This window comes from Acyrthosiphon pisum, chromosome A3 (assembly GCF_005508785.2).
Source record: "Acyrthosiphon pisum isolate AL4f chromosome A3, pea_aphid_22Mar2018_4r6ur, whole genome shotgun sequence".
NCBI classification, from domain to species: Eukaryota; Metazoa; Arthropoda; class Insecta; order Hemiptera; family Aphididae; genus Acyrthosiphon; species Acyrthosiphon pisum.
Window position 1 is genome coordinate 8,232,409 of NC_042496.1, and position 13,529 is coordinate 8,245,937.

At 28.6% G+C, this 13,529-nt stretch overlaps 1 protein-coding gene across 1 annotated transcript in view; it reads left to right on the plus strand.

The window, feature by feature from the left end:
- LOC100165452 (probable chitinase 10) overlaps positions 1 to 9,961 on the plus strand; it is a 32,563-nt gene extending 22,602 nt beyond the window's left edge. Inside the window, exons 3-16 of the mRNA XM_001950345.3 lie at positions 2,311 to 2,543; positions 4,107 to 4,344; positions 5,266 to 5,445; positions 5,530 to 5,653; positions 5,728 to 6,037; positions 6,402 to 6,637; positions 6,698 to 6,888; positions 6,955 to 7,172; positions 7,257 to 7,552; positions 7,614 to 7,761; positions 7,828 to 8,013; positions 8,072 to 8,194; positions 8,283 to 8,484; positions 9,053 to 9,961. Coding sequence (XP_001950380.1) covers positions 2,311 to 2,543; positions 4,107 to 4,344; positions 5,266 to 5,445; positions 5,530 to 5,653; positions 5,728 to 6,037; positions 6,402 to 6,637; positions 6,698 to 6,888; positions 6,955 to 7,172; positions 7,257 to 7,552; positions 7,614 to 7,761; positions 7,828 to 8,013; positions 8,072 to 8,194; positions 8,283 to 8,484; positions 9,053 to 9,270 — 2,903 coding nt within the window. The 3' untranslated portion in view covers positions 9,271 to 9,961. The remainder of the gene's footprint in view (positions 1 to 2,310; positions 2,544 to 4,106; positions 4,345 to 5,265; positions 5,446 to 5,529; positions 5,654 to 5,727; positions 6,038 to 6,401; positions 6,638 to 6,697; positions 6,889 to 6,954; positions 7,173 to 7,256; positions 7,553 to 7,613; positions 7,762 to 7,827; positions 8,014 to 8,071; positions 8,195 to 8,282; positions 8,485 to 9,052) is intronic.
- The last annotated feature ends 3,568 nt before the right edge of the window (positions 9,962 to 13,529 follow it).

The window sequence follows — 13,529 nt, forward strand, 5'->3', positions numbered from 1 at the left end:
ATTATAGGTACGAGTAGGTAGTATGCTTCTATAGTGAATATAATAACAGTATCAATTCATGTTATTAATTTATTTCTAATCCAATCATTTTTATTTATATAGACGATTATTAGTAAAATTGTTACTTCACAAGTAAGTGTAATCAGGAGTCTATAATAATGAATGATTATTGATTTATTATGACGTGATTGAGTACCTTACTCCTCGGTATTATTACTAATAAACTGCGTGTTTTCGCTTTTCAAACATAAGTAGGTACCTAGTCAAGAGTATATTGGACACGGTGATCTTGTATAGGAGTGGACAATGAAACATTATTATTCCTATACTAATATTCTTATTATTGAATATTATCAGCATTTTTTACATTTTAGTTTTAAATGTTAACCAAACAAAAGGTTATAGTTAATTTTAACTATTTATTTGTTGTATTAAGTAATTATGTCAATATAATATTATTATGATTTATATGAAGCACAATCTTGAAGAAGATTTTTCTAGTTTGTAGATTTTTACATACCATATAATATACATAATATAATTTATATTTATACACATATAAATCATAAATAAGTATATTACATGTTTTTAATAAGATATATTAGTAATTAATTTAAAACCTTTATCAAATTATAGAACTCTAATATTAAAAAAAATTAGTTCTGAAAATTAGAAGAAAAATTGGAAGAAACGTAAGCACTCTACTCGATATTTTCCACTTTAAACAAAATGTATGAATCATAATTAATATAATTGTAACCATTACAACGAAAATGTTACGCAAACTCGGTAGGAGTTGGAGAAAATCAAAATATCTGTACCCAGCCTAAAAAAAAAATTATGCTAAATTGTATATATTATATACAAACATAATTTAACAAAGATATTATTATGTTTGTTTGGGATTGAGAACAATGCATAAAATGTAAATGATGCCTGTATAATACCACAATAATACACGAGTCCCATTTAACTGTCAACCATTATAGTTTAAATCGTACATTTAAACATTTTATTGGGTTCTTAAGTTGACATAAATGTATCTTCTACTTTTTGTTGTAAATGGTTATTTAAAACCATAATGGATAATAACAAATTAATAATATGATAAGTTTGAAATTCCTTATTATTAACTATAAATTAGAAAATAATTTATTCATAAAAGAGCTAATGATAAACTAATAAAATATTAAATTTCTTACTAATCCAATAAAAATATGCACCAACACAATTTTTGTTTGAATAATTTTAACAATCTTAATTTATTATTAGGCACATTAAATAAAATATTTTCCGCTGTGCGCACACTATACATACCTACATTATTTACTATACTCCATACTAATATTAATTGTGTAATTTAAATTGCATGTCACGTGGCTATAATCTATAAAATATAAAATATAATGTATTCAACATTAAATTTAATACTACCTACCTACTTATTATTGAATTAACTGAACAATTCAAGAGTTAAAATATAGTCTTTAGTTATGTGAAATAAAATTATTAAATCTACGCACATAATATGACATATCTTAATATCTTATTAGATTACTTATACTATTCTTATTTAAATCTTAAGATCATTGATATAAAGTTAATGTACGACCGTAATAGCGCAATGCCGTTAGAATTTACCCAAGGCTGGGCAAGTTAATTATTTTTTTTAACTCAGTGTTTTTATGCACCAATAACAATAATTTAAAAGTTAAAAGTTAGTTTGATTATTAGTTACCTCAGTTAAGTAAAAAAAATTTATTTTTTATACAACGCTGGCGTACTTAATTTTTTTCCAACTCAATACTAAATTATAGACTTTAGTGTTTATACTTTATACAGTATTTTCAAATAAATTAGATTGGAAAAATATAAAATGTTGACTTAAAACTATTCACGGTAAATATTTTTTGACATTAAAACGAGATAGACTCAAATAGTGAAATGTAATCTAATGAAAAACAAAATAAATTAACTTAATTACTTAATTACTTCATAAAATGAAAAATTAATTCATTAATTTCACGTTAATTAACAAAAAAATTTAGTAAGTTAATGAAAATCCAAAAGTAACTAGTTAAGTTAAAAAGTTTATTTAATTTCTAACTCGTTAACGTCCAGCCTATTCAATTATTAATATACACTGCATAATATTCCATTTATATAATGTACCTATTTTGTAGTAACCCAACAATTTTACTGAAATACTAAAATTATACTTAATATTACAACACTCGGGCTTTGGTGTCCCTGTCCCTGTCCCTATCCCTGTGGTAGCACTTTTTATAATTTTAAAATTGTTATTTATAGCAATCCGAAGAAGACTGAGACGGCCCACAGGCAACAAATTGCAGCAAGAAACTACTGCAGTTTCGGATTCATCAGCGGCGGCCACTTCCACGGTTGTAGACATGGAAACATCGGCTTCGGTGAACAAGTTTAAGATACGCAACCGTACTGCTACCAGGAAGTCGGGTACCGACGCTTCGACGGAAAAGCACGTGACAACTGCAAAAGACAACCAGGATGAAGGTGGATATAAGGTACGTAAAGTCTCACCCGCGTAGACCGAAGGACAAAAGTCCTGTTGTTTACCGTTTAAGGAACGGGAAGTAGTGAGGTACCGTTCAAAACCATATTATATTCCGCCATACGAATTTTATTTAGAACAATATGATTTAGCCCATAGACCTTCGGTGTTTATCGAGCGGAAAAATGAACGTCAATATTGACGGGCATAAAATTCTATTCAATAGTTTTGCGCCGGGCTAGCCTTACCTATGTATCTCCAAACCATATAAGATTAATAATAAATCAAACCTTTTGTGTGTAATTGTGTAAATACGAAACATATTATGACGTTCTGTGGTATGACAGGTCAGGAAATATTATTCTTTATTAATAAAATTGGCGAAAAAAACTGTACCTATATAATATGTAACAAATCTTCCGAAGGGCACGTGTGATTGTGATTTTAAATTGAAAAACATTAAGTACCTACCTATTCAATGATCAGTGGCTATAATATTATTACGCAATGCAATATTATTTCGACACTGATAATAACATAACGACGTGTTCTAATTAAATTATTGAGAAGTTTTGATGAAACAAAACGTCTTTGATTTTCGAGAGCTTATTTCGAAATAATCCTAATTTCGTCGTTGGAATACAATATAATATTAAACAAGTCCGTAAGCCGAGAGTGTCTGCTCTCAGATCGTTGGTTAATAAAGATTTTGATCACGACTCATTGGTACTATTAAAGTATTACCTATATACAAATGTACTTATAATTGATATAATGCAATTAATGTGTACCAGCAGGCAGCAGCTATGTTATAGTGAACCAGTCATAAATATCCAACAAAACGGGTTTAATTTTGTGGTTTTGTACAAGTATTAAAGTATGTAGTATGTACCTACCTTTAAGTATCATATTATTATAATGGGTGTTAATTTTTTTCATAAAACTTATTCTCTTTTACTTTTATATCGGTGGGATGATTTCGTCAAATCAAGTGGTTTATAATTCCTTCGATGTATCTATAATAATATGCAGATCTACAATGGAACTTTAAAGTTCATAGGTACGTAACTCTGAATATTTACCTATGAACTTTTAAGTTTCAACGTAAATTACAAAACACCCGTAGGTGTTTATTAATAAGAGACATTCTTACATTTATATAATACATACTCATAGTATAATATAATATGTATGTGTGCATATTATAATTAATAATTATATTATAGGAATGTATGTAATCTATGTACCTACCTATAGTATATAAAAACGAAATAAAATATGCACCTGGTGCTAGATGACTAGGTACGTAATTGCAAGACATTCTTTTTGTCTACGCGATAAGTTAAATTATTAATTCCAACGACTTGTCATACAGATGCCGAAGTGTAAACAGTAAATGCCAAGGATATTTTTAAAGTGTCGTTGGAATAAAAACTACGTAGGTACGATAATTAATATGCGGACACACCTGCTCTTTGTTCACGTGTTATTTTATTGTTAGCTTTCTCTATTATTAGGGCGTCAAGGATTAGGGTGATAATTAGAAAATTCCTAACATAGAAGTCTTGTGTTTCAGATTGTTTGCTACTATACAAATTGGTCACAATATAGACCGAAAACCGGAAAATACTTACCTGAAGACATCGACCCGGAATTATGTACTCACGTCATATTTGCCTTCGGGTGGTTGAAAAAAGGACGTTTATCGTCATTCGAATCTAATGACGAAAGCAAAGACGGAAAGGTTGGATTATATGATAGAATTAAGAACCTAAAAAAAGCCAATCCAAAGTTAAAAACCCTATTAGCTTTAGGTAAGTGTAATAGTTAATAGAATATTATACCAGCATTGTTATTTATTAATTAATAATATTCCTAGTAATCAGTAATTATGATTAAGTATACCTACATTGCGCTACATTTAAATTTTGTAAAATTTGAATTGTGCAATTTTTTGTATGTCGGTGATTAACGACGCTTAGTCATAAAATGTTATGTATCACATTTTTATTTATTATTCATGTTTTTATTCTTGTAGCATATATTCTTATTGTGCCCTAGGGCACAAATTGTACCTATATTTCTAATAAAAATAGAAAAAGTTATTATTAAATAGTAGCATTTATGTAAAAAAATCTAATATTAAATATTCTATAGGCCATCCTTGTTGACAATCATGAATACATGACAGATATAAAGTAGGTAATATATATAAGTACCTAATATATTAACGTTTAATACTCAAGTTTGAATTTTTAAAATACTTCGTTTGTTAACAACGCGGTAATAATATTTCATCATTCAGCATTGTATTTCATTTATACATTTATTGAAACGTACGACATAACAATACAAATATGTGTTATTATAAAAATGACTCATCGCTTCGATATAAAGTATAATTGTATAAACCACCCATTTTCACATATAATTATATGATTCACTGATAATTTCTTTTGTCATTTATATAATATAATAGTAAAAATGGTTCTACAGTTAATAAAAATCAATCACTATACAAAAAGAGTTTTTCTTTATTTTTATTTTATTGTTATCTTATTATTATATTTGGATTGTTGACGACACAATGAGGTGAATCTCAAGATCCAACCACCATCAGTTTAAAGAGAAACAATTTTATAACTATCTCTGATAATGATATTATGATATTTAATTTTATTGTTTCGCAACTTGTAGTTTTCAAGACGTCTATAATAGAATCGTTAATTTTTTAGGTGGTTGGTCGTTCGGCACACAAAAGTTTAAGGATATGTCAGCTACTCGATATGCAAGGCAGACATTTATTTACAGTGCTATACCTTTCCTCCGTGCTCGCAGCTTCGACGGTTTGGATCTAGATTGGGAGTATCCAAAAGGACAGGACGACAAAAAGAACTTTGTACACTTACTGAAAGGTATAGTATTATTTATTAAAATAGTATTTTATATATTTAATACTTACAAAATATTTGATGGGCATCGATTTTATTTGTATTCAGAACTTAGGGAAGCATTTGAAGCCGAAGCACAAGAAGTGAAGAAACCCCGTTTATTATTAACGGCTGCAGTCCCTGTTGGTCCTGATAACATCAAAGGTGGTTATGACGTACCAGCGGTTTCTTCGTAAGTATATTTCTTATATAATTTATTAATTCCCTATCTATATGTTCTGATACGTATTTATTTCATTTTACTAGATATTTGGACTTCATTAACGTGATGGCATACGATTTTCACGGAAAATGGGAAAGAGAAACTGGACATAATGCACCATTATACTCCCCATCGTCTGATTCTGAGTGGCGTAAACAATTGAGCGTTGATAATGCCGCGAGCATATGGACTAAGATGGGTGCACCTAAGGAAAAACTTATCATAGGTATGCCAACGTATGGCAGAACATTCACTTTAACCAACACAGCCAACTATAAAGTGAATTCACCGGCATCAGGAGGAGGTAAAGCTGGAGAGTATACGAAAGAAGCCGGTTTTTTGGCTTATTATGAGGTAATTATAATTATTAAGTATCTAAGTTAATTTGTAATAATTGCATTATTTTCTTGCCATATTATCGCATTAAAATAATAATAACGTCTAGCTGTAAATTATTAATTATTAAGTTTGGATTATATTATTATTATTTAGTTTTAAATAAAATTATTACTTATATTATACTCTAATCGAATTAAGGTTATTTATTATAATTATTTTTAGTTTTCTAAAAAAATTCTGTTTTATCAATACTTATTACGTGCTATAGTAATATGTACATTAATTACTCAAACTAAATAATATGAAAAAACATCTATACATTATTTTCCGATTTTTCAAATAACTATTTGTATTATTCTATTTTTCATTTCTATTTTAGATTTGTGAAATACTTAAAAATGGTGCAACCTATGTATGGGACGATGAAATGAAAGTACCTTATGCAATTTCTGGAGATCAATGGATTGGATTTGATGACGAGCGATCCATCAGAAACAAGATGAAATGGATTAAAGACAATGGATATGGAGGAGCCATGGTCTGGACAGTGGATATGGACGATTTCACCGGCACATTCTGTAGTGATGTGAAATACCCATTGATTGGTGCCATGAGGTTTGTGTTAGAATCAATTATGTAAAGATATTGGATAATAAAGGTAATTTATTGTAATAGAGAAGAGCTTAGAGGTATAAAAAGAGGTAAAGAGGACATTGATTGGTCGAAGGTAGCTAACACTATTATAGCTGAAACCATAACTAAGCCGTCACCAATCAAAATAAGTGTCAGTGAAGTATTATCAAAAACCAAACCGTCCAAAATTCAAGCATCTACTGCTATACAGACTGATGTAGTTGACATGAATGGTAAGCATTTTAGCATTTTAAATAATACCTATCAATGGTTATAATATATATTGTTATTTATTTTAGTACGAGCACCTCAAGTTATGTGTTATATGACTAGTTGGTCTATTAAGAGACCAGGTGCTGGAAAATTCACTCCAGATAACATCGATCCTTCTTTATGTACTCACGTAATATATGCATTCGGATCATTGAAAGACTTCAAACTAACATTTGTTGACGAGAAAGATACTGAACAATACAAAGAAATGATGGCTCTTCGTGAGAAAAATGCTAATCTTAAAGTAAACATAGTTTAAATGGATTAATCAATTTTATTTTAGCATCATAATATATTCATTGACCATTAATAATGTTGTTTATTTAAGGTGCTCTTAGCTATTGGCGGTTGGGCATTTGGATCGACACCGTTCAAAGAACTGACTGGTAATGTATTCCGTATGAATCAATTTGTGTATGAAGCCATTGAATTCCTTAGAGAACACAAGTTTAATGGTTTGGATGTCGATTGGGAATATCCTAGAGGACTAGACGATAAAGCAGCATATGTTAATTTACTGAAAGAACTACGATTAGCCTTCGAAGGAGAATCTAAGAGCTCTGGTCTTCCAAGGCTTTTATTGACAGCAGCCGTACCAGCTAGTTTCGAAGCAATTGCTGCTGGGTAAGTTATGACAACTCGATTCAATAAACAACAGCTGATGTTTTTTTTTAATTTTATTTAGGTATGATGTCGTTGAAATATCAAAGTATTTAGATTTTATAAATGTGATGACATACGATTTTCATGGACAGTGGGAACGTCAAGTAGGACACAATAGCCCTCTATATCCTTTAGAAAGTGCCACAAGCTACCAAAAGAAGCTTACTGTCGTAAGTAAAACGGAAAAATTTCACTTTTTTCATTCAACTACATAATATCAATATTTAATTTTATAGGACTACAGTGCCAGAGAATGGGTGAAGCAAGGTGCCCCCAAAGAAAAGCTTATGATTGGAATGCCGACTTATGGAAGGTCATTTACATTGGTCGATCCAGCTAAGTTTGATATTGGAGCTCCTGCATCTGGCGGTGGTACAGCTGGAAAGTACACTTCTGAAGCTGGTTTTATGGCATATTATGAAGTGCGTACAATTCATAAACGATTATAAATTTAATATAAACCTTTGAATATGCTCTTAGGTGTGTGATTTCTTACACGTGGAAAATACAACACTTGTCTGGGATAATGAACAACAAGTGCCATTTGCCTATAGAAAAGATCAGTGGATTGGTTTTGATGACGAGAGAAGTCTTAAAACTAAGGTATAGATAAGTGATATCGCGCCTAATTATTTCATGTTGATGTCTAACAGTTTCAAAGGAAAACTAATTGAAATATATTTGTTCGTAGATGAGTTGGTTGAAAGAAGAAGGATTTGGAGGAGTTATGATATGGTCTGTAGATATGGACGACTATCGTGGTGTATGTGGTACAGGTAAATATCCATTAATCAATGCCATGAAACAAGAACTTGCCGGATACACTGTTAAACTGGAATACGATGGACCATATGAAGCCACGGGAAGAAACACTGTTTATACAACTAAAGACCGTAATTATTTTCAAAACAATATGAATAAATAATAATATTATGTATTGTAAAATTAATATTGTTACTATAATTATTATGATGGATCATTCATAACAATAAAATATATTACATTTTCATCTCAATATGAATCAAATTCAAATTCAAATTATACTTGTTTAACTTTTGATCTGTTAAACATATTTCCAAACTGATTTAATTTAATTAATAGATGTTTAGTTTTTTTGAAATATCTAGTATTAGAAGTTAAAACATAAGCTAATACTTCGATGTTAATAATATTAAACTTAATATTTCATATAAACATATTAAATATTATATTTTGTATAGTAAACTCGGTAGGTATGCAATTTAAGTGCGCTCAAGCGGTGGTATACTTAAAGAAAACACTATACATAAAAATAATATAATTTTATAATTTTTTTTGAAAGAATCATTAGAATAAATTATTAATTTGAATGATCTTATCTTAAAAGACTTATAATATGCATAAAATAGTAATATATAGTGACATAGTGTAAAAGGTTACATTACGATGTTTATATTTTAATTATATATATTATTTATTTAGCGACGTCTGTGACATGTGAAGAAGAAGACGGTCACATATCATATCACCCGGATAAAGCTGACTGTACAATGTATTACATGTGTGAAGGCGAAAGAAAACATCACATGCCATGTCCATCGAATTTAGTGTTTAACCCGAAAGAAAATGTTTGTGATTGGCCTGAAAATGTTGAGGGTTGTATGCAACATACCCCAGCCCCGCCGACGTCTAGACGATAAGTGTGTCATCAAGTCCCAAATTATTATACTTATTATTATATATTTTTTTTTCTTGTAAATAATAATACAGAATAATTGTTATATTATATTATTTATACCTACTTGACCCCAAATTTATTTTTTTTATATATTTTTCATCGCCAGTATTATTTTGGCTACGTTAGAATTGATAGACGTTTCAATTTTAGTTAGTTTTTGTCTGTTCTTTGCTACAGATAATATTTCTATGATTTATTAATCAGTTGTGAAATAATGTAAATTTAATAACTTATTATAAATAAATATATTATTAAAGCGTGTTAATTAATCAATAGTTATTTTTGTCATTATCTCATAAAACTTTGAATTTAGAGGATCAAAATTAATATTAATTTTTTAGGAACAACTTAAAACTTACTTAAAGCAAATATTATATCACTTGTTGTGTGACAAATAATGTATTTTATTAGTAAAAGTATAGTAAGTAAATAATTATGTTTTGTTATTGTTTAATAATATTTATTAAAATAAGAATATGTCTAATCTCGTCAATTGTTTCTAAACATTATTTTATTTTAAATTTTGAACGTTTTTGATGTTAACTCGTAAAAAAAAAATATACGTCTTATAGATTATAGTATAATAATTACAAAACATTAAATACATAATAGCAATAATTAAATTTATATTAAATGATAAAATAACGAACATGGAATTTTTAACTCATTTGATTATTGTTTTTGTATAGGGACTAGGCCACTAGGAAGCTAGAACATATTCGATGATTACTAATTACGATTTTCTCTAAATCCACTGTTCAATGAAAATTTGTCTTAAATTCTCATGATAACCTGCATCGTGTAAACTTATGTTGTGGTTTTCCCACACCTTATTACATAATACTATCAAATAACAATATTCTCACAAATACCGCCGTCATTGATACAGTGAAGCATTGGGTGTTGGTTAATACTTTGCGGTTTAGAAATTATTTGAAAATAAGTAATATAGTTGTATTACCTTACCACCTACGTACATTATACTACAGTATACATAGTTAATATTAAACTTGCATTTTTGCGCAACGTATAAAAATTGTAAGTGATGTTTATATTTTTTGCGTTCTAATATCATAATATTATTCGACATTAGAACTTATATGTCTGTGTTGTGATCAATAAGTCATAATTATTTTATGTATTATAGGCATCATAGAGAAAAACAAATAATAATTCATGGGTAGTTATTAATTATAAGTACTCGTATTTCACAATAACAACGTGCATAAAATGTATGCATTTTTGATTTTATAGTTTTGTTGTAAGTTTATTCTAAGTACCAATATGGATATGTAACCCACAATGATCTTTGTAATACCTACAAAAAAATACAAGTGTTTAAACTTAAAAAAAAAAACCAATCAATATCAATATAAATATATAAAAGGAAAATGTGTGTGGGCGTATACTCACTTTTTTACACAATCACTCACCACCCCACACTAACTGGGGTTTGTGGTGGTAGATGGTCCTTGGACTCCCATTGATAGTTAGAGTTTGGAAGGGGTGGAAGTAATGGTGAAAACGGTGGACATTAGTTTTAGAATATTCTAGAAACTTCTACAATGTTCAAGAATAGAATATTCGAAAATCGGTAATATTAAATACTGTGTTCTAGAAATTTCATATCTCGAGGCCCGATGCCCGAAAGTATATAAAGCTAAATTTAGCACGACGTGTTTATCAGTAGCTGCTTTAAAGTTGATCGTGTTGACATTTTGTATCGAACCGTGTACTTTTTCAGAGTTAAATAAACTCATGGAAGTATAGAATTTTATTTTTAGTTACAGTCTTTTTTAAACTAGAGCAACCATTATTGTACCATTAGATAGGAAGTCCCCATCTCGAATCGCGGACATCCCCCCTCAACTCTTTTTAGTGTAGTAGGATATTACCCCCCCCCCCACAATTCAATTTATGATGTGGACATTTTTTCCCTATTTTTTTTAAAGTTAACTATTTAATAATATTATATTATTATTATTATTTACTTACAATAAAATTATTATTTTTTAACTATTATCCTATAATATCTAAATACAGAATAAATTTCTAAATATTTTCATAAATATAATAAATTATAGAAGTATATTTTTTATCAACTAAACTAGGTACTTGAAACAATAAAAATTGCTATTCAATTAATAAAAATAAATTATGAATAATATTTAAAGCAAATTAGGTAAAAATATAATTTTAAATAAATATAATTGGTAGCTTAAATATTGTCTAAATAAAATATAATTAATAATTAATAAAAATGGTTAAAAATGTATTTATACGGTATTTAGACAATATTAGATAATAGGCAAAAAAAATAATTTCATATTAAATAATAAATTAAAAAATTGGGGGGGGGGATGTCCATTTACCTTACTACCAATTTTAAAAATCCGTAGCGTTTAGGGGTTTAAATATAGAATACAACATCCACACCTTCTAAAAAATTAACAAAACGTATGAACTATTGAAATTTGGAATAGTGGTTCCTCTAATGTTCTGTAAGAAATGATTATTAAAAATACCCCTTAATGATTGTCTCATATACACAAATTTCATATTTGAAATATTAAAATTGAATAATAATCAATAGCAACCGGGTTTTTTAGCAACGATGCTATTTGTTCTTCGGTATCATGTTTTAACTGTTTACTCAGCCGATACAAATGGGAAACAAGATTATTATATTATCACTTTTAGCTGTGATTTAATTAAATTAACACACAGGCAACAAGAGTTCCAAAAGTATAACAATACACGGGTAATTCCCGGGCCAGGTCAGCTAGTCATACATAATATTAAAAAAAGTGGGCAAGTGTTAAATTTGAATTAAATGATATATATACCTAATGGTGTGTCAATCAGTCAGTCTAGGATAGTTTATATTGTATTAATATTGCTATTGCCTATTAGTAATAATAGGTAGGTAGCAATGACACCCCCCTCTTACAGTTGATAGTTAACAAATATATTAATGTTAAGCAAAATTTTAAATTGGGGAAGAAATAGATGCTAAAACATGTTTTGATAATTGATTTCCACCCACCTCCCCCTGGGCTCTCAAAGTGTCCCACCACAAATAGAAGAAGATAGGGGAATGGCGGCCACCTAAGCGGGAGCACGTGTATCTCCGGTAATAAAAATCATAATATCCCCCGGGGTAGGGGGAATACCGGTCGCACATATTATAAAACACATGCAAAATGATAGGGAAAACATATTTTTTTTTAAAAATCATTATTTTTGAAATAATGGTTTAAAATAAAAATTTCTTCATAGATATTAGATAGATACTGAAAACAAATACCAATAGATAATACCGAGTTATATCATTGTTTATCAATAACACGCATTCCATTATATTATATATACCTACTAACTAGTATTTCCTCTTTTGACAAATAATTAGAAAATATTTTTTATTGATAGACCATAATACTATTACACGATTTGAATGTATAATCATAATCTCCATATTCTGTCTTATATGTACATCTATAAAGTAGAAATATATTATAAATATTTTTACCTTAATTGAGATTGCAAGACATTTTTTTTTAGAAAAATTATCTCTAAAATCTAACTGTACACATTTGAACGTAAAAAATCTTTTGATAATATCGTTTCGATAACAATAAGCTTTTGTTATCATTCTTAACATTTTTGTATTTTAAACATCATTTTAGACGCACTGGATTATTGGATAACAAGGTATACCCGCTGACCGGTATTCCCCCTGTCCCCCCTACACCTACAAATACAATTTCAGGGGTATTTATTCCCCTAACGACAATGCAAATGACTCTGAGGTTTATACAGATTAAATCAATTTTTAAATGATTTTGAAATGTATGAGAATATGAAATACAATAGGCAACTTATTGTACGTGGATGCGTCATATGTTAAGTTCAGATTTAAAAACTTATAAACTAAAATATTATGTAGCTTTATAAATATTTGTCACAAAAATGTAATATGTAATATAATAAATACCTAAATACAAATATTTTTCAAAATTTATAACCTGGATTAGAAAATTATTTAAGTTCTTATAGTTTAAAAAAAAACCTGAAGTTCTTTTAGACATTCTTCAGTTATTATTATTGCCTGAATAGGTGGTGAATTCATTACAAATTTTAAATTTACATGTTAATTAAGTTTTATTTTAATTATCTTATTTAGATTTAAATAAATAATTCTAAATATATTGCAATTGGATA